The following is a 27,271-nucleotide window of genomic DNA, read 5'->3' on the forward strand; positions in this document are numbered from 1 at the left end:
TGCAAATGCCAGTGTACTCCAGTAGCTTCCATCCAGCAGAATATAAACAGTGAGGCTGGTACCCTCTATGCCAGCCCCATGCAAGCTGTGCCTCACTCCCCAAGGTCTCTCCCTGCTTCCCAGTGGGTCCTAAATCTTTCAAGAGATGAGGCCCAGCCATCCAAGTAGGAGGGTGTGTGGAAAGAGGGCGGGAGCCAAGGCCCTTGCCTGCAGGGAGGAGCTGGGAGCAGCCGCTGGGGGCTGGCAGCATTGGGAGCCTGCACTACAAGGCTTAGAGGCCATCAGGCTGCATCGTGGAATTGTAGGGCCCACCCCCACCCCCCAGACTCACCATACTGTGCAGAGCTCTCATCTGGAATGTACCCTGAATAGCATTAAGAGAGATCTGAATTCAAGGTCTGGCTTGTCACCAACTTCCTGTATGCCCACGGCTGGACATGGCCTCTCTCTGACTCTCAGCCACATTGTGGTATGAAGGAACGGAGCCAACATATTATCAGGATGCTTCTTCCTGTTCTGCGACTGGAGTCCTCATCTCCACAAGATGTTTGGACAGTCTGACTGGAACCCTGCTTTCTGCTCTGCCTAACTCATTCCTGCTTGAGCTGTAGGCGTGGTTCTCTGCCTACATGTGTCCGCTTTTGAATTGTCCTCACCACCCCACCTCCCCGTAAATCTACACACTGGAAGAGGATTTCTCTTCTGTGGCAACTCCAGAAAGCCAGTCCCTGTGTTCCAGGCTCAGAATCAGCCATGGGGGCCCGAGCCATTGTTATGGACACCAGCATCTTGTCTGGCCTCGAGAGCAACACCACGGGTGTCACAGCCTTCTCCATGCCTGCCTGGCAACTGGCACTGTGGGCCACAGCCTACCTGGCCCTGGTGCTGGTGGCTGTAACAGGCAACGGCACGGTCATCTGGATCATTCTGGCCCACGAGAGGATGCGCACAGTAACCAACTATTTTATCATCAACCTGGCCCTGGCCGACCTCTGCATGGCCGCCTTCAACGCGACCTTCAACTTCATCTACGCCAGTCACAACATCTGGTACTTTGGCCGCGCCTTCTGCTATTTCCAGAACCTCTTTCCCATCACGGCCATGTTCGTCAGCATCTACTCCATGACTGCCATTGCTGCTGACAGGCAAGAGCGGGCATCAGGGAAGCGGAGTGGGGGTCTTGTTGGGGGAGGGGCGGCATCCAGGGGACTTGCCTCTCCCAACTTCACTTGGTTCATAGTGAGAAATCAAGGGGATGTGGGGCCAAAGCTGGGAGAGTTGGGATTAGACACAGAGTGACTTTACCCTAGAAGGCTGCTCAAGACTAGAAAGGGAAGATGTTCCCAGCGATGTTTGGAGTGCAACTTTTACTTATCTTGCTCTCTTTACACAGGAAATCATACACATTGCTTTAGTGTTTAGAAAAAAAGGAGAATGTTGCATGAGGTTAGAATGCTGTATCTAATTAGAACGATGCTATTTTTTTATGATGCTAGTGTGTGTCGGTGGGGGGGGGGCGGTGGGTTAGCTATAGTGACCTTGAGGAGTGGGCTTAGGATGGGGTGGAGGAAGACCACCTTCTTCCTTGAGCCCTGAGGCAGGGCTGGGATTAAAGAGGACTCAAAAGCCTCAGGGAGCAAGAATCTGACCGGGAAGACAATGGGATGGGATGAGGCAGACACAGGGAGTACAGGAGAGACTGAGGCAGAGCCAGGAGACCCTCTGGCACTTGGAGTCCTGATTGTGTTGGTTAGATAGTTGTGACCCTCCCCATCTTCCCTCACCCCCACCCCTCCCAAGCCTCCCCAGCAGCCTTCATGCACAGCCTCTCAACGCCGAGCTTAGATGTTTTTTTAAATGGAGTTCTCAGAGATTTCCTGAGACAATGTTTCCTACTCATTAAAAAATGAAAAGTTTGACAGGGGGCTGTGGATGTAGTTCAGTTGGCAGAGGGCTTGCTTAGCGTGTTTGAAGCCCTGGCTTTGATCCCCCCACCCCCCAGCACTGCATAAATGAGCTATAAGACGGTAGTATATGTCTGTAATCCCCAAACTCAGGGGTAGCAGGAGGAGGGGCAGAGTCCAAGATCGGTGGTCACACACAAGGAAGTTTCAACAGCATCCATATGGGCCCAGCTTCTAACTTTACACCCAAGTTCCCTGGGGAAATCAGAATAAGTAGGGCTACTTAAGGTCAGCCACAGAGTCAGGGCCGAGCCAGGGGTCTGGAACACAGACAGCCATCTGGGTAGTGGTCTTTCTAAATCAGCCTGGTGCTCGCTGAACATCCCTTCCTCCTCCCCAGGGATGTCTGAATGTCCCCTGAGCACCTCTTTTCAGCTATGCTTCAATTTTGGGGTCTCACTGGGAGGTTGGGATCTGAGCAAAGATGAGTAGGAGATCAGGGTCAGCCTGGAGAACTCCATATGCAATTTTCTCTGTGTCAGGCACAGTTCCAGAACCTAGGGAACCCCCACCAATAGGGATGGGGGCAACTTTAGCACATGGATTTACAGAGCCTCCACTTCAGAGCGAGGCCACAGAAAGCTAGTGGGAGCCTGGAAGCCAGGCAGGAGACAGACAGCAGCTGAGATTCACCATTCTTTTAAAACATTTTTATTATACTTATTTGTTTGTTTGTTTAATTAGTGTGTGTTTGTGTGTGTGTGCGCGCTCGTGCTAGCATACACACTTGTCATAGTATACCTGGGAATGTCAGAGGACAACTGGTAGGACTCAGATCTTTCTAGTCCTTGTTAGGGATTTTGTCAGTTATGGGAATGGAACTCGCGTTCTCAGGCTTAGCAGCAATCACTTTTACCTACTGAGCCATCTCATTGGCCCTGTTTCTTCATTATTTTTTCACTCAATAAATACATACTCAGTGTCTGATGGGTAAGTATTGTTCTGGGTTTTAGGTGAGGAAAACCCATGTAAATGTTCCTGGCATGGTAAGAATTTAAATACTAAGCACATAAATAAATTTTATTTTATTTTCGAGACAAGGTCTCTTTGTGTAGTCCTGGCTGTCCTGGAACTTGCTCTGTAGACCAGGCTGGCTGGCCTTGAACTCAGAGATCCACCTGCTTCTGTTAAAGGTGTGCACCACAACTACCCGTCCAATAAATTGTAAGTTGTATTTTGAGATCACAAATGTTAGCTAGAGGGAAAGAATCTCCAGGTACCAAGTTGTGTGTGCCAGGGAGGGACAAGTGACAGGCCATGGTTCTTAACCTTCCTGACGCTTCGCTCCTTTAATACAGTTCCTCATGTTGTGGTGACCCCCAACTATAAAATTATTTTCATTGCTACTTCATGACTGTAATTTTGCTACTGTTACAAATCATAATGCAAATATTTTTGGAGACAAAGATTTGCCAAGGGGTTAGAGAACCTCTGGCCTACAGGCTTAAGCGGACATCTGGGTGGGTCTTGTTGGGAAGTTGGGATCGGAGCAAAGATAACTAGGAGATCAGGGAGTTGGGTGGTGGTGGTGGCGCACGCCTTTAATCCCAGCACTCGGGAGGCAGAGGCAGGCGGATCCCTGTGAGTTCGAGGCCAGCCTGGTCTACAATGCAAGTCCAGGACGGCCAAGGCTACACAGAGAGACCCTGTCTTGAAAAAACAAAACAAACAAACAAAAGTAGGAGATCAGGGTCAGCCTGGAGAAGTCTATAAGTCAGACACTCTAAACAGCAGATTCAATGGTGCCGTTCTCGGGGCTCAATTTAAACACCTCGGATGCTTTGGTGAGGACACCTCTATTCAGCAAACAGGGGAAGCATACAACTCAACGCCACCTTCTACAAGGTCCCGGCCTTGCCTCAGAGCTCAGGTTCCTCCCAGAGAGGAAGAGCCAGGCATTGCCCTTGACCAAAGCCGTCTCTGATGAATTTAAAACAACGAATACATAGGGATATTCTCATTTCTTGTGCTCCTTCCTCCGTATGACCCCCTAGTGCACGAATGACCCATTTTCACAGAGATGGAAATGGAGGGGCCAGGGAACTAAGGCTATTTGTTCAAAATCTTGTTGTCAGGAAGCCGTGTGGCCAGGACTCCTAGGACCTGACCCGCTGCTGATGGGGCACAACCCACTACACCTGGCCTCACATTAAAAGCTATTCCACCCTGGCAGTAGTGGTGCACACCTTTAATGCCAGCACTCAGGAGGCAGAGGCAGGCGAATCTCTGAGTTCCAGGCCAGCATGTTCTACAGAACAGGATAGCCAGGGCTACACAGAGAAACCCTGTCTTGGGGCACGGGGTGGGGGTGGAGGGGGCCATGTAGAGAGCTTACCCTGAGGTTAGGGAGAGAGCTCTGTCAGTGAAGCATGAACACCTGAATTCTATGCCCTGAACCTACGTGGACAAAATGAGCTATGGTAGCACACCCTTGTAATCCCAGAGACAGAGACAGGAGGATCTCCCAGTGCTTGCTGGAGAGTCAGCCTGGCTAAGCTGGTGAGTTCCAGACAGGCGAGAGACCCTGCCTCAAAACACAAGGTCCACAGAATCTTGAGGAACAACACCCGAGGTTGATCTCTGGCCTCCATACAGCGTTCACACCTGCGCAAACACCTGCACACACACAGATATTTCTGCTCGGCATGGTGGTGCATGGCCTAGCACTTGGGAGGTGGAGGTAGATGAATTGGAAAGCCAGTATCATCCTCATGTATATAGAATTTGAGGCCGGCCTCGAGTTACATGAGACACAGTCCTAAGAACCAAATGAAGAGCTGGGCATGGTGGTGCACGCCTTTGATCCTGCACTCAGGAGGCAGAAGCAAGCAGATAGATGTCTGTGAGGTGGAAGCCTGCCAGGGCTACATAGTAAGACTATGTCTCAAAAAGAAACAAACAAATAAATTAGTTTTAGCCAGGTGCCATGGAGCATGCCTGCAATCCAAGCACTCGGATATCTGTGAGTTTGAGGCCACTCTGGTCTGTACAGTGAGTCTAGGACAGCCAAGGCTTCACAGAGAAACCCTGTCTCTAAAACATACAAACAAATTAGTTAATCTTATTCTAATAAAGGGCCTGTGTACTTCATTATACGGCTCACAGACCTGTGACACTTAAGAGTCTCCAATCTAGCCCTCCTTTGTCCTCTGCTGAGAGAACCAAGCCCCAGTTAGAATGTATATAAGGAAAATGAGACTTCATCCTTGGTGGTTGGTGCCTTTGGGTCCGTTAGCCATGGAGAAGCAAGCAGTGGGTCTTCCTCAGTTGGGCCCTAGGCTGACGAGGCACTGAGCTCAGGGTGCTTCCACAGTGGCTGTGTAGGTCCTGGAGTACAGGGAGCAGGGTGAGCCAGGACAAAGTCAGTGCCGCCCATGTCTCCTCAAGTGGAAAATGGAGCTGATGCTCATGGCCAAGGCCACTGCACTTCACCGGGCTCGGGGATCCACAGCAGCTCAAGTCCCCGTGACACCCTCCCACCCCAGAGAGACAGCATCTGAGCCTGTTCTAGACACCTTCATCAAGAAGGTAGCCATGACTTCAGTGACTACAGGGAGGAAGGAGGGCCATGCCAGCTGTTCCTGGGTGTCTTAGTTAAGGTTCTCACTCCTCTGATGAAGTATCATGTTGATGTGATTATTAATACTTAATATTGATTCAGTATTTTAAGAAGCCAGCAGTTACTCCTTGACCAGGTATATACTCAAATAACCACACAGAGAGACTAAGAGATATTTAATTAGCCTAGAGTACAAGACTGAGCAATAATTACTCCATCTTAACCCTCCAAGCTAGTATAGTTTCCTCTCATTCAGATTTCCCACATTATACTTGCTTTGTCCTCATATCCTTGGTCCAGCTCACTCCTCCTGGTGCTTCCGGGACCTCTCCATGTGCATCCTTCTCCTGTCCTTCTCTTCTTTCTTCTCCCCTCCCTAGACCAGGATGTCCCATCCTAATTCTCTGTTTTGCTCAGCATTGGCTAGCTGGTTTTTATTGGCAACACAGAGAACAAATGGTGACATGTTTACAGAAACTTGCGACGGAAGATATTTAGACTAAACATCACAATGCAATGTCTGGATTGAAACCAAATAGTGGGGTAGAGAAATCGGCATTTGAGTGAACCAGGGTAAGTTGTACACAGTCCACAAGAACATTATGCCAACAGTATCGTGACCAAAAGCAACTTGGCAAGGAAAGGGTTTATTTCATTTTATGCTTCCAATTAACAGTCCACCACTGAGAGGAAGTCAGGGCAGGAAACTTAGGCACCAACTGGAGCAGAAGCCATGGAGATGCTGCTTGCTGACTGGCTTCCCATGGCTTGCTCAGCCTGCTCTCTTATACAACTCAGGACCACCTACCCATGGGTGACACCCCCACCATGAACTTGACCCTCCTGAATCAAATACTAATCAAGAAAATGTCCCACAGGTCAATCTGGTGGGGGAGGTTTTTTTTTTTTCCAACTAAGGAGTCTTCTTTTCAAATGCTCTAGCTTGTGTCAGGTTGAACAAACAAGAAGAAGAAAAGCAAGTAGTCAGGACACAGGAAAACTGTGAGAAGGGTCTGACCAAGCACTGGCCATGTGCAGAGACTGAAGATTCATACAGGATACATACATGCCTGCACATGTATGTATAAGGGGTTCAGCTGATAGAGTATACACCCAGCATGCTTGAAGCCCTGGATTCTATCCCCAGTACTGCATTAACAAAGCACGGCAGCACATGTCTGTAATTCATATACTCAAGAGGAGCAGGAGTTCAAGGCCATCCTCAGCTTCATAGCAAGTTCCAGGCCAGCCTGGGCTACAGGAGACTTTGTTTCAAAGAAAATAAAACAAATTTGCTCAGTCTTTTAAAAATTAATTTTTATCTTATGTACATTGGTGTTTTTGCCTGCATGTATGTCTGTGTGAGGGTGTCAGATCTTAGGGTTACAGACAGCTGTGAGTTGCCATGTGGGTTCTGGGAATTGAACCCAAGTGCCCTGGAAAAGCAGTGAATGCTCTTAACCACTGAGCCATCTCTCTAGCCCCAATTTGCTCAGTCTTAGCCGCACTGTCTGTGTTGTCTGCCATATATGGTGAGTGGTTACTAAACAGGACCCTGTGTGTTTCAGAGACATCTACTGTTGCGAAAGACTGGTTTGGTCTTTGTCTGGGAAATGGCTGTACCATGCATAGTGGTGGGAGGCTGGCTTGCAGAGTCTTAAATCGGACTGAGCTTCGAGCTCATGTTGAACTGTATCCCATTCTAGGTTGGGTGACAGTGTGGCTGTCTGAGGACCTGTCCACACCTAGTGGACTGGGTATCTGGCCTACATGCTGGGGTGTTAGTGTACTGTGGCTGGAGACAGGCAACACCTCCCCACTACCACCCTGATCCTCTGCAGATTGGGTGGGACTCCAGTAATGCCTATGGGGCAGCTGTGTGGACAGGAGCTGGAGGGCACGGGCCTGGCAGGAAGAAGAGGAGGGGCGTGTCTGGCGTGAGGATGCCGGCTGCTGATGCTGTGCTCTGCTTGTAGGTACATGGCCATCGTCCACCCCTTCCAGCCACGGCTCTCGGCCCCCAGCACCAAGGCGGTTATTGCTGGCATCTGGCTGGTAGCCCTGGCTCTCGCCTCCCCACAGTGCTTCTACTCCACCATCACTGTGGACCAGGGCGCCACCAAGTGTGTGGTGGCCTGGCCCAATGACAACGGAGGCAAGATGCTCCTACTGTAAGCTCCACGCCAGGGTATCTGTACTTGTATGTTCCCTCATGTCTGTGCGTCGTCCATGCCTTAGGGATGTGTACACTGCTCTGCAGGGACCTATGTGATCCTATGAGTGCAGGTTTAGACAGAGGCTCCCCAACTAACAGTGAGAGGCTCGGGGCGTGGCTTGGTGGTAGACTGCTTATCCAACCTCCAGGAAACCCTTAGTTCAATTCCCGCACCACACAAGTTGGGAGTGCTGGTCCATACAGTACTTGGGAGGTAGAGGCAGGTAGAGGTACAAGGCAAGCCTGGGCTACCCGAGGCCCTATTTTAAAACAAAACAACAAAAACTACAGGTGAGCCTGCACCCCAACAAACGCATTGTAAGTGGAAAATGCCCACAGTAGGTGTGGATAATGTCCTGGCGACTGTGACCTGCCTAACTAGGGGTGTCAGTTCACTGCCACTGCCCAGCTTCTTGATAGAAGAACACACAGAAAGTGTCATTAAATCAAAACAAAGGCGAGGACCGTCCGTACTAAATGCAGTGCCAAGTACCAGGCCTGTTGTAAGCACTTTGTATACACTGATGCTTTTTTTTTTTTTTTAAGATTTATTTATTTATTATGTATACAGAGTTTCACCTGCAGGTACACCTGAACACCAGAAGAGGGCACCAGATCTCATTATAGATGGTTATGGGCTACCTACCATGTAGCTGCTTGGAATTGAACTCGAGGCCTTTGGAAGAGCAGCCAGTGCTCTGAACCTCTGAGCCAACTCTCCAGGCCCTACACTGATGCTTTTAATTCTCTTAATGTTATGGAGCAAGTACTGTGACTATTGTGTTTGTTCATTCGTTTAACTTTAAACAATGCTGACCTTGTCCCCACCACACCTGCTTCATGTGGCACAGGGCATGGAGCCGAGTGTCTGTATGTCCTAGGCAAGCACCCTGTAAACTAAGCTACACCCCTAACTATTTGTTTTGGTTTGGAGGGGCAATCTCATGGAACCTAGGCTGGCCCAGACCTCTGATCCTCCTGCCCTCCATCTTACAAGTCACCGTGACTACCTTATGTATTGTATTTTTCCACCTTGTGGGTGGAGAGAATATTACGACATGATGTTCCCCCAACACAGTCAGTGACTGGTGAAGCAGGGAAACCAATTGCAGGCAACGCCTACCTCAGGGTCCAACCGCTCAGTCCGTCTGCCACCTCAGTAACGATGACCAGGGGCCATGTGCGCCTGCAGATGGAGTGTATGTCTCTGCAGGTCACACACATGCACTGCACACCCGGGTCTGCGTGTAGGCTAGTGATAGATGTGTGTGCCTAGGGGAGTGTGTGTGTGTGGTCTATTTGGAAGTCAATGCCAGGCAGCCATGACAGCCTGCCTGTAACCTCAGTGCTCAAGAGGTAGAGGCTGGTGATTTAAGAGCAAGGCCAGCGGGACTAGCCAAGTCAGAGAGCTCCAGATTCAAGTGAGAGGCCCTGCTACCTCAATATATTAGGCAGTGAGAAATCAAGGAAGATATTCCATGTCAACCTCTGGTATACACACACACACACACACACACACACACACACACACACACACACCTACCAACATGCAGATATCCATACACACATGCCTATCACACACATGTTTAAAAAAAAAATAGAAAGACACAAGTCTCATGGCAGAGGAGGCTCTCGGTCCCATTCCTTGTTGTTTCAAGGACCCGCCCTCAGGAGGCCTGCCTGGAAATCAGAAGGAAGCTTAGCCAGGAGGCCGTGGTGCCCTCAGAAATGGAGCCAGTAACATGCCTCCATGTCCCCTCCTCAAAGAAAATGATGAGCTTCAACACAGCCCAGACACCCTCCCTGGGGACACCGCTGTACAGTGGTATGTGGGCCTTGCTCAAAGGTGTTTGTTGACACAGCCATGTACCCAGGCAGTGTTGAGGGGCGAGAAGCAGAGAGCACAGTGGCTACTGGAGTGGCATTCTTCACTGCCCATCTCTGGGTTATGGCTCCCGCAACTCTACACATACAATATCATATGTGACCTACCTGCTTAATACATGTGTGTACTCACGTGTGCACATACCCATTCCTTCACACACAACATGCCCACGACACAGAGATGATTCTGGGAGAAAACATACACTGTGAGCAGTGGGAGGAGGGTTAACTTTTGTGCTTAATGGTATTGATTTGAAACACGGTCTCATGTATCTCAGGCTGGCCTCTAACTCACTATGAGCCGAGGATTCTCCTTGAACTCTGCATCCTCTTGCTTCTATACTTGGACTGTTGGGATCACAGGCATGTGCCACCATACCCAGCACACCCAGTTTTTAGTAGTTTATATAGGGTAAAGGTTTTTTTTGTTTTTTTGTTTTTTTTTAAATGAGTGAGACAGAGACAATGGCACACAATGGCCACCCCTTCAGATCTACCTGTGGCTTTTCCAAGGAGCCAACTCAGGTCATCAAGCTTGGCAGCAAGCCCCAATTCCCATAGAGCCAGGTCACTGGGGCTGGTGTTATATTTTATATATTAAACAAACAAAATTTGGTTAGCTTTTCCCCCCTGTTAGCCTTTTCCATAACATGGAAAAACTGGAGCTGATGCTGGTGACATTTTGAGAAGAAAGCCCAGCTTTGGCATATATGCTAGCGAATGTTGCCTTAATTTTTCTTTAAATAGAACCCCAAGGTAGGGCCTGCGGGGTGCGCGTTGGTGGATCTGGCCCCCTACTGCCCACCCAGGCTCCCGGCTTTCCCTCCAGGTATCATCTTGTGGTGTTTGTCCTCATCTACTTCCTGCCTCTCGTGGTGATGTTCGTGGCTTACAGCGTCATTGGCCTCACGCTATGGAAACGCGCAGTCCCCAGACATCAGGCTCACGGCGCCAACCTACGCCATCTGCAGGCCAAGAAGAAGGTGGGAGATGGCAGAGAGGGCAGGGTCTGCTCCAGGGAACCATCTGGGGGCCCAAAGCCTGCCCGCTAGGGGGCGCTGGGGATCACACAACTATGTCACACAGCATCTCAGAGAACCCTTTCGTGAACCACAGATCTCAGCAATCTGGCGACCAATGCTAGACCGATTTCTTCATATTCTAAGAGTTCTCGCTATAGCAGGCAGGGACATCTGTGTCCCTCCTACTGGGAAGTTGGTTTCCAGTTGCCATCTCCAGCTTGCCTTCCGGTCCTCAGGGATGCTGGGCAATTCAGGAGTGTGCCTGCAGATGCCAGGCATGGGAGGCGCCAGGAAGGGCTCGGGGTACTTGGCCTCTAGACAGAGGATTAGGGTATCAGGTTGGAACTTCACTGCTACATCGCTAGAAAGGCTAACACAGACAAAGATCCCAGGGAAGGGTCGCTTGCGTCCCAGAGCTTGGACCTCCTAAGAAAGGGGACAGGAGGGAGAGGTGCTCCAAGGGAAAGAGTCCTGGACACCTTATGGGAAAGTGGGCCATAGAACTGGGCAGCCACACAGGAGAATCTCAATGGAAGGACAGCAGTGTGAGCAGACAAACCTGCCCATGGCAATGCCATGAGTGGTGGGCTCTGGAGCATGTGGCAAATACATGTTCCGGGGGATGGAGGCCAGAGAAGCAGATGGGGTCTGACTACAGAAGGCTCTCCAAGCTGGGATGAAGGGTGCCCCACACTAGTTCCAGGAGGGTTAAGACTTGGGATTCAGAGGACAAAGACTGACCTAAGCCTCTCCCTGACCAGTTTGTGAAGGCCATGGTACTGGTGGTGCTGACATTCGCCATCTGCTGGCTGCCCTACCACCTCTACTTCATCCTGGGAACCTTCCAAGAGGACATCTACTACCACAAGTTTATCCAGCAGGTCTACCTGGCGCTCTTCTGGCTGGCCATGAGCTCCACTATGTACAACCCTGTCATTTACTGCTGCCTTAATCACAGGTGACTCCCACCCTGGCCCTGCCCTTCACCCACGGGGACTCTCCTGCGTGGTGAGGGACCTCCACTCTAGCTCCTGCCAGAGCCTGGAGCTGCTCCTGACCCCACATAGAAATACTGCTCCTCCAGATCAGCCCACAGCACAACCCTCCCTGTGGCCTGGATCTAGCCTGAGTCCCATCGTGTTCCCAAAGCCTTGTCCTTTGCGGGGCCACAGTGCCTATACTCTCTGTCTTTCTGTCTCCTCTGGGGTCTGCATCAGGGACAAGGGAGAAGGCAGAAGGGCAGGATCAGAGAAATAAAGGGAAGGAGAGAGTAGGGAGAGGTGGAAGGACAGAAAAAAGATGGTCAGAAAAAGAGATGCCAAGCCAGGTGTGGTGGCACACGCTTTTAATCCCAACACTTGGGAGGCAGAGGCAGGCGGAGCTCTGTGAGTTTGAGGCCAGCCTGGTCTACAAAGTAAGTTCAGGACAGCCAAGGCTACATAGAAAAACCCTGTCTCAAAAAACAAAAAACAAAACAAAACAAAACAAAAAAACAAAAAAAGAAAGAAAAAAGAAAGAAAAGAAAAAGATATGTCTTGGGTGGGGGAGTTGTTTTGGGTTGTTTTGTTGTTGTTTGCTTTTGCTTTTTTTTTTTTTAAAGACAGCTTTTTTGTGTAGCCCTGGCTGTCTTGGAACTCACTTTGTAGACTAAGCTGGCCTCGATCTCATAAATCTGCCTGCCTTTCCCTCCTGAATGCTGGAAATTAAGCTCCCCTCTCTTTTCACCATGTGGGCCTCTGAGACAGACTCAGCATACCAGGGTTGGCAGGGAGTGCCTTTCCCCACTGAGCTATCTCACCGGGCTCAAAAAACTGCCATTTTTAAGTGCCTCTTCCTAAGGATGTGCCTGACCTAGGTGGGTGGGTGTCAGGAGAGGCTAGGGGCTGGGCTGGGGAATCTTTCCTGCCCTTCCCTCTTCCCTCCCCCACTGAAGGAAGAGCTGGGATCTCACTCCTGGCTCTGGTGTTTCTGGGGTTCTGGAGACTGCAGTATGCTGGTACCAGCCCTGGGACTCTTGGTAAGGAAAGAGGTGGTAAGCCAGGCCGAATCTAAGTCCCAGGAGCCCTGCGCAGAATGAGCCTTATAGCCTGGGAGGGGGCAGGTGGGAGCCAGGAGAGGTCAACACTAAGTCAGCTTCGGTCTGATAGGTGTGAGCAGCATTAACTCCGGGCTCTCTTTATTCCTAACTTTTACCAGCCATCTACTCAGGTGTCCAGGCTCCACATAATACTATGGGGGTCAGCTGGGCATGGTGGTGCACACCTTTCATCCCGGCACTCGGGGAGGCAAGGGCAGGTGGATCGCTGTGAGTTCAAGGCCAGCCTGGTCTACAAAGGGAGTCCAGGACAGCCAGGGCCACACAGAGAAACCCTGTCTCAAAAAAACAAACAAACAAACAAACAAAAACCTGCGGCGGGGGGGGGTGTCTTTGTAGCTCAGCAGCCCCACCTACATGGGAGCACACGCACACTCTAGACTGCTTACTCGGTGCCTAGACTCTTTAGCTTCCAAGAGGTAAGTAGATGAGAGTGGAAGGGAGGGATTCCTATTAGATAGATAGAAAAACTGAGCCTAAGACGGGAGGACCCTCCTAACCCTACACAGGCAGTGGATGCAGGATTGGAATCCTGTGTATCTCCAGGGCTTCCCATCCTGTCCCCTTCACACTTGGTCATGGGATGGATGGGAGACCCTGGAGACTGCCCTGTCACACCAGGGAGGGAGAGAGAGACCAGGAGCACGTGATCCCTGAGTACCTGTCCTTCTTCTGTTGCGCAGTTACACAGTTCTTAGACACTGCACTACATTCAGTGCTGCATGCTCCTGAAGCAGCTTCAGAGTCATTGTGTGACGACACCGTCACAGAGGTCTGGACTCTCTGTTCAGAAAATGCTCACTAAGTGGCCACACGTGCCCAGTACTTTAACGCAAACATGATGTTGAAGGCAGGTGGAAAGAGCTGGTGATGGACTTAGATGCTGGGCAGAGGGGGTGCTGGAGTGACTGACTGGGCTCTGCAGCCTGGGCAAGAAGGAATCAACAGCCCTGAGGTTTAAAAAAAAAAAAAAAGAATGTAAAAAGAATCAACCCTGAGAGCTAGACAAGTGGCTCAGTAGTTAAGAGCACTGGCTATTCTTCCAGAGGAGCCTGGTTCAAATCCCAGCACCCACATGATGGGCCACAACCACCTGTAAATTCCAGTCCCAAGAGATCCAGCAGTACCTTCTTCTGACCACCTTGGGCACTGCATGCATGTGTCACTCAGACATATGTGCACACAAAATACCCACAGACATTAATAATAATAATAATAATAATAATAATAATAATAATAATAATAATAATCCCCCAAAAGACATGGTAGAGGTGATGGGAGCTTGCTTGGCAGGCACAAAGCCCCATGTCTCCTCTCTAGCACTCCATGACCTGGCATGGTGGTAAGGAGCTGCAAATGCCAGCACTCTGGAGGATCAGAAGTTCAAAGTCATCCCCAGCTATATAGGCGTCAATGTCACCACTGGGAAAGGTGGAGTTTTCCAACTTTTTTTTTCCTCCTCCTAGTACTGAGTATTAAACCTAGGGCCTCCAGCATGCTAGGCAACGCTCTACCGCTGAGCAACAAACATCTCGGGCCTCGTTTTACTTATTTTGAAATATGCTCTCGCTAAGCTGCCTGGGCAAGTTTCATGCTCTGCTTGCTTGGCCCTCCTCCCTCATTCTCTGGGTAGCTGGGATTGCAAGCCTCCACCCAGGTTTGAGTAAGAGCTGTTTATCTCTTTGAGCGAATGCACCCATACTTGGTAGCTCCAATGTGCCAGTTTCCCTTTGAAGCACTTCCTGGGGGAGCTTCCCCATTCCCCACACACACGGCCCGTGCCCCAAATCTGTCTTCCTAAGGTTCCTCTCTCTGTTAGAAGCCAGTTAACTCACGAGGTTTCTTTGTAATATATTTTAGTTTCTCTCTCTCTCTCCCCCCCCCCCCTTCATTCTCCCCTCCCTCCTCCTCTCTTTCTCCATCTCTTCCTTTCTTCCTTTTCAAGGCAGAGCACCACTTGGCTGCCTTGGACCTTGCTACCATTCTTCCCGCCCCTGGCTCGGAAGTGCTGGTGTTACTGGCACGAGCCACGTTCCGGTGGCATGAGCCACGTTCCCGGCATCTCTGGCTGTTAAAAACAAAAACAGAACAAAACTAAATCCATTCAAGTGTGCATCTCTCAACAGCCCTGAGTTGTCGGTAGGCTCTTCAAAGTGAGGCTCCTCTACACGAGGAGCTAGTCTACTGGAGCACGGGCAGCCATGTGGCAGACGGCTGGCTCCTACACCCCTGGCTGAACGGGACTCCCTCTCGATACCCCTCAGGTTTCGCTCTGGATTCCGCCTTGCTTTCCGGTGCTGCCCCTGGGTGACACCAGCTGAGGAAGACAGGCTGGAGCTGACTCGCACTCCATCCCTCTCCAGGAGAGTCAACAGGTGCCACACAAAAGAGACTTTGTTCATGACTGGGGACTTGACCCCCTCTGAGGCTACCAATGGGCAGGTTGGGAGTCCCCAAGATGGGGAGCCTGCTGAACCCTGAAGTCTTGCCCCTGCCTGCGAGGCCCAGGCTGAGCCCCTTTGAGAAGCAGCTGACGGGGAAAGCCCTGATGTGATAGTGTGTCCATTCTTCAACGCACCAACAGAGAAAAACGAGATGTGTCCGGAGTGTTACAGGCAATGCTGACAGATAAAGAGCTTGGAGCTCAGACACCCATTATATTGCAATGTATATAAACATTCCAGGCACCGAGGAAGGGGCCAGGAAGACTGGAAGCCAACACTCGGCCAGTTTAGGAGCTGCAAAGCGAGATGTCTCCCTGGAGTATAGAGAGAGATGGGAAAACTGGATCCCACCCAAGAAAACTGAAGTAATGAGAAAAGGCAGCCGAGGGAAGGGCGAGATGACGCGGTGAGATGGTGAAAGAGCTCACTGCCAAGCCTGGTGACCTGAGTTCAATTCCTGGAACACACATAGCAGGGAAGAACCAATTCCTGCAAGCTGTCCTCTGACCTCCCCAAGTGTGCAAATGTGTACATCTGCACATACATGCACACACATGCACACAATTTTTAAAAAATTACAAAGGGGGAGGGGGCAAAAGGAAACTCAGCTGCTTCGAGCTGGACCACAGTTGCCAGATTTTCCAAATAAAGCCTGAAATCCAAATGTATATATGGAAGCTCCCGCCTCCTAAATTTGGTTCATGAAAATGCTTAGCAATGCTGGGTAGGGCAAACAGAGCAGACAGGGCACAAACGTGACACCACCTTCCCACCAAAGACAAGACACAAAAGAGGAAGTTCTTCTGTTTGGCTGTGAGTGGATGGAGAGCTTCTCTGCTTTAGAATCTAAAAACTCAAAATTCAGCCCAAAGCAGAGGGCAGGTAATAGTCCAGAGGAGCCTCAGCTGAGATGCACTGGTGAGTCACCCTGTTCCCCTGCCTGATGGCAGGATTGCCATGAGGCTCAACGGAAGTAATGCCCTACCAACCAGCAGGTCACACTCAGATGAGCGCTCAGTAAATAGCTATCAGGGTTCTTCACACTGCTCACGCTGCGCCAGCTATGAAGACACAAAAGCCACCTACCAGTCAGGAACACAGCTCCCACTCTCACTTCCGCAGCTAGGAGCTGGCAGGCGGGAGCACACTGACTGCCCCAGTCCCAGCTCTGAGAATACACAGGGCCTGGCCCAGGCCACACCAGGGCTGTTCATCTCTCTGCTTGCTGGTGACTCATTCACCAGCCTACCCAGTGCCCTCCGAAAACCAAAAGAACGGTAAACATCTGTTCAAAGTTTAATGTCATCTGAGCTCTCCTAGAGATCACTGTGCCAGATGCTGGCTCACCAGTGCCCCCAATAAACCTGCAGTTATGATCCCGGGTCATCTCAGAGTACTCGAAAGGCACTCCTGGGGAATCCACCAAAGGGTGGGGATCAACTGTAGCCTTGGGATAAAAGCAGCGATCTCCTGAGCTAGGATGGGTAAAAGGACCAGGCAGTAAGGTCCCACAGACTGGGTGGGTCCTTAAGTCTGGAGATGGGGGCCCAGCAGGCACTCTCTCTTTGGACTGTCACCACATTCACATGCTGGGAGTAGAGGGCATGCCTCATCACTGGAGGCTGCAGGGAGGGAGGGGAGGCTGCTTGGGGTGCATGGGAAGGCGACAAAGAGGGGGATGGCACAGTGAAGAGGGGTTAGACTCGGAGGAACTTGGGTAGGCAGGGAAATCAAAGGCAAATTCTCTGAGATGGCGTCGGCAGCGGCTTGTTCCCAGAAGACACTAGCAGGGGAAAAGGGGCACATAGTCATGGGGGTGGGTATCTAAACAAGACCAGTTAAGGAAGGGGGAGGACCCAGGGCTTATAAAATAGCCAAGCCAGCTTCCAATTCAACAGCTGTCCAGCTTTACAGCCCCTCTGCTCCCAAAGTGGTAATGTTTACCTTCCTTGGGGCTTGACTTTCAATCTTCCTGAAGGCTTAGTTCTTCAGACATTTCAAATCTTTGTCTGTCCAAAGAAGTGAGCTCAGAAAGCCCACAGATGACTAACTTCCAACACCCCTGTTACATTTCTTGGGATCCCCCAAGGCCAGTAAATCTGACTGAAAACAGAAGAGGATTTGGAAGCAGCTGTGATGGTCCTGCACTCCTAGGACTTCTTCACAGGGAGGCCCTAACCCAAGCCCAACTACACCCAATCAGGTCCCACTTGTACCAGGAGTAAGGAGTATAGGAGACACTGTGAACCTGACCCTGGGGAACTGATCAGTACACTGGCGGAAGGCTGGGGTGGGGATGGGGGTGGCGCGCACTCCTCCATCCACACCTGGTCCTTTGGCCTATGAGCTGTTAATAGCTAAGTGTAGGCACCTGGGAATTATCTGCATAGGGAAATTAAAGCAGTAGGCAAACTCTGAAGTTTACTAAGCTTTCTTTGAATTCCCTGTGGTGGGCTTTGGGGATGGGGTGGGATGGGATGGGGTTGGAAGGGTGGAGTTGTCTCCAAAGTAGGAAAGCTTTGTTGAACGCTGGCACCCCTGAGGGGCTTTGGCTGTTTGTCTAGACCCCACAAGGTTACTCTGTTGTGGCAGGGCAAATGCCTTCTCCATATACAGCCCTTTCTCAGGCCCAGGCTGTCTTGTAATTTGGGCTCTGGCATCCTCAAGCTGATGGGGGACTGTGGTCCTCATAGGCTCATCTCTTTGAATGTTAGGTTTCCAGCTGGTGGACTGGTTAAGAAGGATTAGGAGGTGTGGCCTTGCTAGAGGAGGTGTGTCATTAGGAGTGGGCTTGATGCTTTAAGACCTCACATGGGGCCAGGCTCCTCTCCTCCTCTCTCTCCCTCTCCCTCCCTCTCCCTTTTTCTCCCTCTTTCTCTCTCTCCTTCCCTCTTTCTCCCTCTCCTCCCCCTCCCCCTCCCTCTCTCTCTCCTCCTTCTCTCTCCCTCTCTCTCCCACCCTCTTCCTCCAACCCTCTCCTCCTCCCTCTCTCTCCCTCCTCCTTCTCTCTCCCTCTCTCTTCCTCCCCCCTCTCCCCTTCTCTTCTCCCCTCCTCTTCTCTCTCTTTCTCTGCCCCAGTACCAAGCAACTCCCCGCCATGATGGCCATGGACAGACCCTCTGAATTATAAACAAGCTCCCAATCAAATGCTTCCTCTGTAAGTTGCCTTGGCCATAGTGTCTCTTCACAGCAATAAAACAGGAGCTAAGACAGGAAGAAAGAGTATGAACAATCGTGTGTGGGGGGCTGGGTGTAGGACTCAGCTATGGAAGGCTTAGCCGAACGTGCAAGAGACCCTGGTTCCATCTTCATTACTGGAAATTCTGTGCAGCATAGAATCAATCTGCCACTGATATCAGCTGGGGGCCAAGAAGCTCAGGCTGCTGGGGTGGGAGGCTGGAGATGAGGGGCTCCCCTGGGTCTTAGTGCCTGTGCTTTCCTCTCAGCATCTCTAAACCTGCTACTTTTGTTTCTGCTCCTACCTCACTCTAACACAGTACAAAGTCTCCACAGCTGTGAATGGATCCCGGTGTCCTGTGAACTGATGGATGATTTCACACTGGGAGGAAGACAATAGGTAGGCCAGTTTGCAGGCCCCTGTCTTTCCCTATGGGCGTCTCAATGTCTGCCAAGTGTTGTCAATGAAGGATGTACTTTCAAGGACTACCTCAAAGGGGGCACGTGAAGTGTTGCAAAACCCACCCATTCCGCAGGGGCAGGACGGGAGGGGCTTAGTCAGAGGCTCTGAAGAAACCGCTGCATTTCACATGGGTTTCCTTCCAGATTCTTGCTTCCCATGGCTAGAAGGTGAGTGTGGCAGCTATAGGGGTCTACTTGTTGCAGAACCCTTGGCCTCATGGTTGTGGGAGACAACCTGCGTTGTTGTTGTTGTTGTTGTTGTTGTTGTTGTTGTTGTTGTTGAACAGGTAGCAGTAGCCTGACCACAGACCCACCTAGTACCCGGCCAGTGTCTGAAACCTTACTCGCCACATGTTGGCCCCAGGAACCTGTTTCACTTGAGAGACCCGAGGCTCTCATGGATAGATCACAGGTGTGTCAAGAGTTGTCTCCCCAAAAAGGCGGCTTCTAGCCTGCTCCTCTGGGGACCAGAAAGGGATGTGATGGTCGGTAGAGGCAAGCCTGTGAGGGGAGACACACTGTGGGGAGAGGGTGGGGGGTGGGGGGGGGGTGAGAACAAGCCTGCTGTTGGCTGTGGCTCATAGTGGCCTAGTAGGTGGGCTTGTGAAGGTCCAGAGGGGAGCGAAGACTCTATGAGAGCCTTGTATGTGACTGAGCTGTTTCTGATTGTGACTGTGCATTGGTTCTGTCATCTTAGAATTAAAAAGTATGTAGTTCTCATGGTTGATCTGGGGGGGGGGGTCTCTGCAAATAATTCGGATTTCCCAGCTAGCAGTTGGATGGGTCCCAGGAGGAAGCAGATAAATCTTGGCTCCTGTGCTTTGTCCCAGCTAATGGGCTGCACTAACCATGATCTGTCCTCTCTAGCTTCTCTCTACTCGTCTCCAGCTGTGAGAACCTGAGTGACCTTGGGCTCCAGACTCATGCAAGGCTTAGGCAGAGCCATCTGCTCAGGGAACTCCGAGCTTGCGTAGCTTACCTAGAAAGTGGCTCTTTGGAGTTGGGCATGGTGGTGCACGCCTTTAATCCCAGCACTCAGGAAGCAGAGGCAGGCTGATTTCTGTGAGTGCGAGGCCAGCCTGGTCTAAAGAGTAAGTCTAGGATAGCCAGGACTAAAAGAGAAATCCTGTCTCAAAAAAAAAAAAAAAAAAAAAAAAAAAGAAGAAGAAGAAGAAAGAAAGAAAGAAAGGATTTTTGGGTCAAAAGCAACTGTTTTCGAGGAACTGGTGGCATCAAATATCTTGGAAAACGAAAGGAGGAAACCAGGAGATGGCAGAGGATGGGTAGATTCAGGATCCTACTTCTGAGCCTGGCTTCTCCCCTGGGCAGACTAGACAGCACTAGCTGCTCCCCACCAGCAGGCTAAACCTACCCATCCAGGTGGATGGTGGGCATGAAAGGGCTACCCTGGCCCAAGGCTTCTCTCTTTCTGACTCCGTCTCATTACTGATGAAGACTAACTGTGACTCTGAGATCCCTTCAAAATCACCACTTGGCTACCTTCCCAAACATAGGGCCGACTTAGACCCTCAGACTCTCAAAAACCCCTGATTTTGCATCAGGAAGCACTATCCCTTAGGTAATGGCTCTACTATTCCTTGGGTATTAAAAAAAAAAAAAAAAAAAAAAAAAAGCCACCTCAGGAGACCTTAATTATAATACTGTATTTCTTTGTATTTGTTTGGTTTTGAGACAGGGTCTCACCATGTAGCTCTGGCTGTGCTAGATGTCCTTCTGTAGACCAGACTAGCCTCGAACTCACAGAGATCCAGCTGCTGCCGCCTCAGCCTCCTGAGTGCTAGGATTAAAGGTGGCTATAATGATTTCCAGCTGAACCATTTCTTCAGGAGAGAATGATCTAAGGTTCCGTCATTCTAATTTATTTATTTATTGGTTTTTCGAGGACAGGGTTTCTCTGTGTAGCCTTGGCTGTCCTGGACTCACTTTGTAGACCAGGCTGGCCTCAAACTCACAGTGCTCCACCTGCCTCTGCCTCCCGAGTGCTGGGATTAAAGGCATGCACCACCATGCCGGGCCATTTCAACACTTTTTATACCTTTGAAACCACTCAGAATTGGCCCGCGGTTGTCAGCTAGGTCCTGCTACTTTGACTGTAAGGGGTTCAACTTTGTCTCCCCCAGAAATCTGCCCACCATATCCTTGAGGGCCTTGGGGAGTTGATCCTCAGGCTCCCTAACCCCCCTGCACACCTCCCCCCACCCAGGGCTCTAGGGATGTCTCCCTTGCAGGGGATGGTGGGAGATTTAGGATCCATCTAGGTTCATGGAGCCTGCTCATTAGCAGAACTTAAAGGTAACAGAAAAAAAAAGGAGGGGTGGGGGGAGTCAGGTGTGGTGGTGCAAGCCCTTAGTCACAGCACTTGAGAGTCAGAGTCAGATGGATCTCTGTGAGTTCAAGACCAGCTTGGTCTCTATAGTGGGTTTCAGACAAGACAGAACTACATAGTGAGACATGTCTCAAACAAAATAAACAAAAAAATAAAGCAAGAATTAAGGTAGTTTCACTGCAAATCCTGACCAGTGGTTCTTAACCTTTCTAATACTGCAACCTTTTAACTTAGCTCCATGTGTTGTGGTGACCCTCAGCCATAAAATGATCTTTGTTGCATAAATGTAATTTTGCTGCTATTATGTGAATCATAAATATTTGGGAGGGATAGATGTTTGCCAAAGGGGTCTCAACTCATGGGTTGAGAACTGCTGGTCTAAACAGCCTTTACTACATGACCCAGAGGGACGGCATGCTTATCTTAGATTAGACCTTGACCTCAGTGGAAAAACAGAGGGTGATGGGAAAGGAAATAGCCATTGGTACTGACTACTACATGGCCCAGGTGGAGACTCACAGGCCGCTTTGAGAGATCCATCCAGGAATGTCTGTGACATCAGCGGTCACTGGGAGAAAAAACACTATTGTATTTCCAGGGGCTTCAGGAAAGCCAGGATCCAACCTTTCAGTTACTCTCAGCTGATGGCAATTTACCAGGGAGGAAATGAATCTATCACCTTTCTCCAGAGATTAAAAAAGGCTAACATCAGAAAACATGCTAATGTAAAGTCAGACAGTCCTCGGAGGAGGAGTCTGAAAGACCAATTCTGGACACAGTCAGTGCCGATATCCATAGAGAATTGCAAAAGCCATTCACAGTGGTGCACACCTTTAATCCCAGCACTCACGAGGCAGCGGCAGGTAGCTCTCTGTGAGTTTGAGGCCAGCCTGGACTACATGGTGAATTCTAGGATAGTCACAGAGATGTAACGAGACCCCATCTTTAAGAAAGAAAAGAGTTTTGTTTTGTTTTCAGCATCTGGTGGCTGAGCCAGGCAAGAGCCCAGACCAACTGTTCTAGACAGAGATGCCTTAGTGTATTGTAACCTGGACCATGTAAGGAAAGAAAAAAGGACAAACAACATACTGAGCCACTGACTGCTAATTAGAGTCACCCAAAGAGGAGGCGCCCTGAAGGGCATGCTTCCTCTGTAGACAGTTAGGCAACTTCTAGAGGGAATGCCCCAAGAAGGAAAGAGCTAGAACCTCATCTCTCCCACAAGACCCTGACCCAGTTGTCAAGGCAATCCCCTGAACTGAGGGCTCAAGGTCACCTCCTTCATTTGCATATGGATGGGTCCCAGGGCCACCTTTCCAGGCTTCCATAAGCCTAGTTCAACATAAGGCACTCCAACATTACAAGTGGGACCCCAGTGTCCCCAGGGCCCCCAAACTACCATTTTTGTGGGGCATATCAGGCCAGCTCTGAAGAGATTTTTTTTTAACATGGCCTCTTGCCTGCCAGTAGGGGAGATTCCTATTCCAACACTATTTTCTGATTGTCTGGAGACTCCTGCCTCCATTTTGGACAGGGTTAGGCCCTCAGGTGGGACTTGTCCTGTTTCTGGGAAAGAACCTATGCTTGCCCCTCGTAGAAGTCGGTATAAGATCCCTCAGTATGGGCAGTGCAGGGACTATGGGTCATCTATAGTGCCTGACCTGCTCCAATGCACTTAAAAGGTGACACCCATTTTCCCCCACCAGAAACAACCCACTGAAGCGTAAAGTGACAGGCAGAGCCAAGCCTATCATCTCGGCCCTTAGTAAAACAGAAACTCCTGAGGGAACGAAATGTTTTCATCTTCTACAACTCACTTATTTGGAGAGACCTAATGAGTGGAAAGTTGGTGTAAGGCTTCGGTCTAATTGAGTCTGTGATCCCCTTCCTCCTGCGCTACCCAGTCCCTATACCCCGTGGACCCTGCTTCAGCCTTGAGTAACTTAGCATTCTGTCTGGATTTGAAGGATGCCCTTTTCCATAGCCCTCTGCACCTGGATAATCAGTCAGCCTTTATTTGCCTTTAGGGACCAAATTTTAAAGGCCAGACAGGTTGCTTGGATTGTCCTACACAAAAGATTAAGGGTCAGTCCCTATTCGTTTGTACTGGCATTGGCCCAGGACCCTGTAGATGTTCGAGTCCCCATATAACCTTGCACCAAGATGTGGGGGCATCCAAAGATACAGTCAGGGAACCGAGTCTCTCCTCAGCTCCCCCAAGCCCCCATCTCAACATTCTAGCCATAAGCAGGGGGATATATGATCTATTGAGAAAAGCCCCCAATTCGCCAATCTTGAGTCACATCCCTGGGGTCATACCGGAGGGAGAAAAGGCACAACCCGAACTCTGAATGGGTGGGTCCATCCCGTTCCGTGAGCTCCCCTCCTCACACTGTCGGGCAACTAAGCGTTTTCCCCAGGGCTAAGGGCTTCCAAAGGATATGGATTCCTGGATGTGCAGAACTGGCCAGGCCTCTCTATCACATCAACGGGGAGCCCCAAACTGTCCCTCAGACTCCCTAACATGGCAGTTCTGGGGTTACTCATTCAAGGATGTACTTACCAGAGCCCCCTACTCTGGGGCTGCCCACTTAATCCCAATTTTCATTGTGTGTTGCTTAAAGGGAAATGGCCTGCGCATTCTGACCCAGGCAATAGGACCTCGCCACAAACAGTGGGATACCTCAGCAAGGAGTTAGACTCAGTGACGAAGTGGCATCCAGTATGCCCAGGCAATTGCAGTTTTGAGGTTTCTGGTCCCAGAGGCTCTTAAACAAGCCCTAGAAAAGCCCCTCACTGTGCATTCTCCCCATGACATTGGAGGGAATACTTACTTCTAAATGACACTCGGAGGCTGTTGGTCTCCTAATGTCAGGCTCCTAATGTAGGGGCCAGAGTGACTGCTAAGGTCTGTCTTTATCTTGGCCCCACTACATGCCTCCTTGACAGGGAAAGTCATGAGCATACGTGCCAAGAGGTCTTGCTGGAACCCTTCACTGATGGGCCTGATTTTAAAGACAGCTCTGTCAACTGGTGGGAATTCATAAGGGAGGATACGCTATTGTAGCCGGATGGAACTCTTGGCTCAGGCTTCAGAGTTGTAGTGAGAAACGAAGGGTGAAATATCTACCTTGACTCCAAAGCTGCACATCTGGTTCTGCACGCTCATACAGGTATCTGGAAGGAATGGGGATTGTTAACATCTGGGACCCCCCCCCCATCTAGTTGAGGCAGTTCAACTCACTCATGTGGCAGCCATGCAGCAATGCCATGCGCATCAGAACGGTGAGGACTCGGTGACCTTGGGCAGCCACCTAGCAGGTTCTGCTGCTAAAGCAGTGGCATTGCGACCAGAGGGACTGTTTCTCTGAGCCAGCCCGCTTTATGGCAACATCACACAAGCTAGCATCATGAGGGGAGGAAGCTGCAGTTGAGAAAATGCCTCCCGAAGGTCCAGTTGTACGCAAGCCTGTAAGGCATTGCCTTAATTAGCGACCGATGGGGGAGGGCCCAGCCCATTGTGGGTGGTGCCATCCCTGGGCTGGTGGTCCTGGGTTCTATAGGAAAGCAGGCTGGGGCTGGAGAGATGCCTCAGTGGTTGGGAGCACTGGCTGCTCTTCCAGAGGTCATGAGTTCAATTCCTAGCAACCACATGGTGGCTCACAACCATCTATAGCGAGATCTGGTGCCCTCTTCTGGCCTGCAGATGTCCATGCAGGTAGAGCTCTGTATACATAATAATCTTTAAAAAAAAAAAAAAAAAAGGCTGAGCAAGCCAGTAAGCGTGAGCATTGCTCTATGGCCTCTGCATCAGCTCCCGACTCCACTCTGGTTTGACTTCCTGCCTTGGCTTCCCTCAATAGACTTGTGATTCAGGTATGTAAGCTAAGTAAACTCTTTCTTCCTCAGTTGCTTTTGGCCACGGTGCAGCAATAGTAGCTAAGACACTCTCCTTTGGAAAGACTCCCTCCCTCCAAACCCTATGAGGCCATGCTATACCACCCCTAAAATGGAAGAGGTTCCCTAAAGATGACTGTACCCTGGACCATCATGAATGGTGGGTTGCCCCCTAAGTCATGAATGGCTGCCTGCTTCCTTATAGTAAGGAATTCTAAAATCTCTCCTTTAATTATACCATCTAGGGAAGGAGAGATCCATCCGACTAGCAAAGGAAACGTTTATGGGAAAGGGAATATCAGATGTGATCATTCAATGGCTCAGAGATATGAGACAAACCAAAAGGACCAAATGAATCTGTCTCCCCCTGGTGCAGAAGCAAGTACCCAGTAGAGGGCCAGTGGGTCCAGGGGCACCAAAGACCTATCTTTCCTTGTATGTGTGGACACTTCCCCTGGCTGAGTTGAATCCTTAAGGTCCTTGTCAAATGGGAAAAGTGTGGGGAGGTAATAACTGTTTTTTTGTTTTGTTTGTTTTTAAGATTTATTTATTATGTATATAATATTATCTGCATGTACACCTGCAGGCCAGAAGAGGGCATCAGGTCACATTATAGATGGTTATAAGCCACCATGTACTTGCTGGGAATTGAACTCATGACCTCTGGAAGAGCAGGTAGTGCTCTTAACCTCTGAGCCATCTCTCCAGTCTGTAATAACTGTTCTAAATGAAGTAATTCAGAGGTTTGGGGGTACCTAAGAATATACAGTGACAGTGGATCAGACTTGAAGACAGAATGTACCCAGGACCTTGGAGATCCTTTAATCTCCACTGTGCCTGGTACCCACAGCCTTCTAGAGAGATACAGAAAGCAAATGTGAAAAGGCACGAATGCAAGAAACTCCAAACTCCTTGAACAAAGTTGCTCCCCTTAGGCCTGGCAACTTAAGGACAACTGGAATCAGTCCCTTTGGAAGCCTCGTATGATGAGCTTTTCCTTTCAAGGGATTTGTTGTCTGAGACTGAAACAAACCATCTGGTGACACTGACCATGCATGTCACCAAGGTCCAACAAATCCTTCCTGAATGTCAACAAGGAGGCTTAGAGTGAGGGGCACGAGACCTCCCTGACTGTGTCCCAGGGACCTAACTCCGGCCAGAAACACCCGAGTCCCAATTGGAAGCAGCCTTCTGCCATTTCATCCATGCCCATGCAAGTTAAGGTGGCTGGCACGGACTCTGGGCCCATCACACCAGCGACAAGAAGCGGCACCTAATGGGAAAGTGCCCCCTTTCCAAAAGGAGATTCAACTCCTGTGAGCCACGGAGGCCCTCAAAGTCCCAAACAATCCTGTCTGTTCTCCTCACTAGCCCCAATGAGATTTTATTGAGCCAACTGCCACCATGTGGGAATGGTCACTCTAGGCTGCCCTGTATTCATCTTACTGCGATGGCCTCTGCTGTTCTTGCCACTCGCTCCTTCAGCCTGCTCCTATAGCATCCTGGAGGGGGTGCATCGCTCACCACAATTTGACTACAGCTTCCCCTGAACTGACTTCAGAAGACTACCTCATGGGAGATTCTCCTCTCTCTCTCTCTCTCTCTCTCTCTCTCTCTCTCTCTCTCTCTCTCTCCCTCTCTCTCTCTCCCCCTTCCCTCCTTCCCTGCATGCCCCTACATATCAACTCCCCCTAAACCCTGCCCTGTCTCAGCATCTGTCAATCTCTGGGAAGGCGGGACTGAACAGGATTTAGAGAAACACACACCGGCAGGGTAAGTAAAGGCAGAGTCCCTGAGATAGCAGCTTCTAGTTCCCAAAAGTCATTGCCAGAGGAAGGCATGGGGCCACTAGGGAGAACGGAGGACTCAGAAACTCTATGGAATACACAAGCCAGTGTCAGCTAGGCCGACCCCAGTCTTAAGGACCCCTCCATTCCCAAAGTAACTGCTTTTACTCTCCATGGCTTTGTCTTCTCTCTCTCTCTGGTTATTCAATTGTTTTGTCTGTCCAAAGGACTGACCTTGACCTTGAAAACTCCTGGACAACCCCATTACCAAAGGCTGCATTGCCTACTCACTAAGTTGATCCAGCCCCAGAAGGTCAAGTTCACTGTCCTCCAAGGACTGAAGAGGACAGACATTATTTCTAGGCCATGAGGTTGAGGTTTAGGGTGTGGGGACTACAAGGCAGGTGCTGGGAGATCA

At 50.2% G+C, this 27,271-nt stretch overlaps 1 protein-coding gene across 1 annotated transcript; it reads left to right on the top strand.

Moving 5' to 3' along the window:
* Positions 1–513: 513 nt before the first annotated feature.
* Positions 514–15,297, top strand: Tacr2 (tachykinin receptor 2). The gene is made up of 5 exons (XM_051152596.1): positions 514–1,145; positions 7,500–7,694; positions 10,452–10,605; positions 11,406–11,602; positions 15,004–15,297. The coding sequence occupies exons 1-5, from the start codon at positions 754–756 to the stop codon at positions 15,218–15,220; spliced, it is 1,155 nt and encodes a 384-aa protein (XP_051008553.1). The 5' UTR covers positions 514–753; the 3' UTR covers positions 15,221–15,297.
* The last annotated feature ends 11,974 nt before the right edge of the window (positions 15,298–27,271 follow it).

Source organism: Acomys russatus, chromosome 11 (assembly GCF_903995435.1).
Source record: "Acomys russatus chromosome 11, mAcoRus1.1, whole genome shotgun sequence".
Taxonomy (NCBI): Eukaryota; Metazoa; Chordata; class Mammalia; order Rodentia; family Muridae; genus Acomys; species Acomys russatus.

Excerpts from the sequence above, each read along its gene's own strand:
- Tacr2 (XM_051152596.1), top strand. The coding sequence starts at position 754 with ATGGGGGCCCGAGCCATTGTTATGGACACCAGCATCTTGTCTGGCCTC. Across the intron at positions 7,695-10,451 it reads GGAGGCAAGATGCTCCTACT|GTATCATCTTGTGGTGTTTG; the intron begins GTAAGCTCCACG and ends CTTTCCCTCCAG. Across the intron at positions 11,603-15,003 it reads TACTGCTGCCTTAATCACAG|GTTTCGCTCTGGATTCCGCC; the intron begins GTGACTCCCACC and ends GATACCCCTCAG.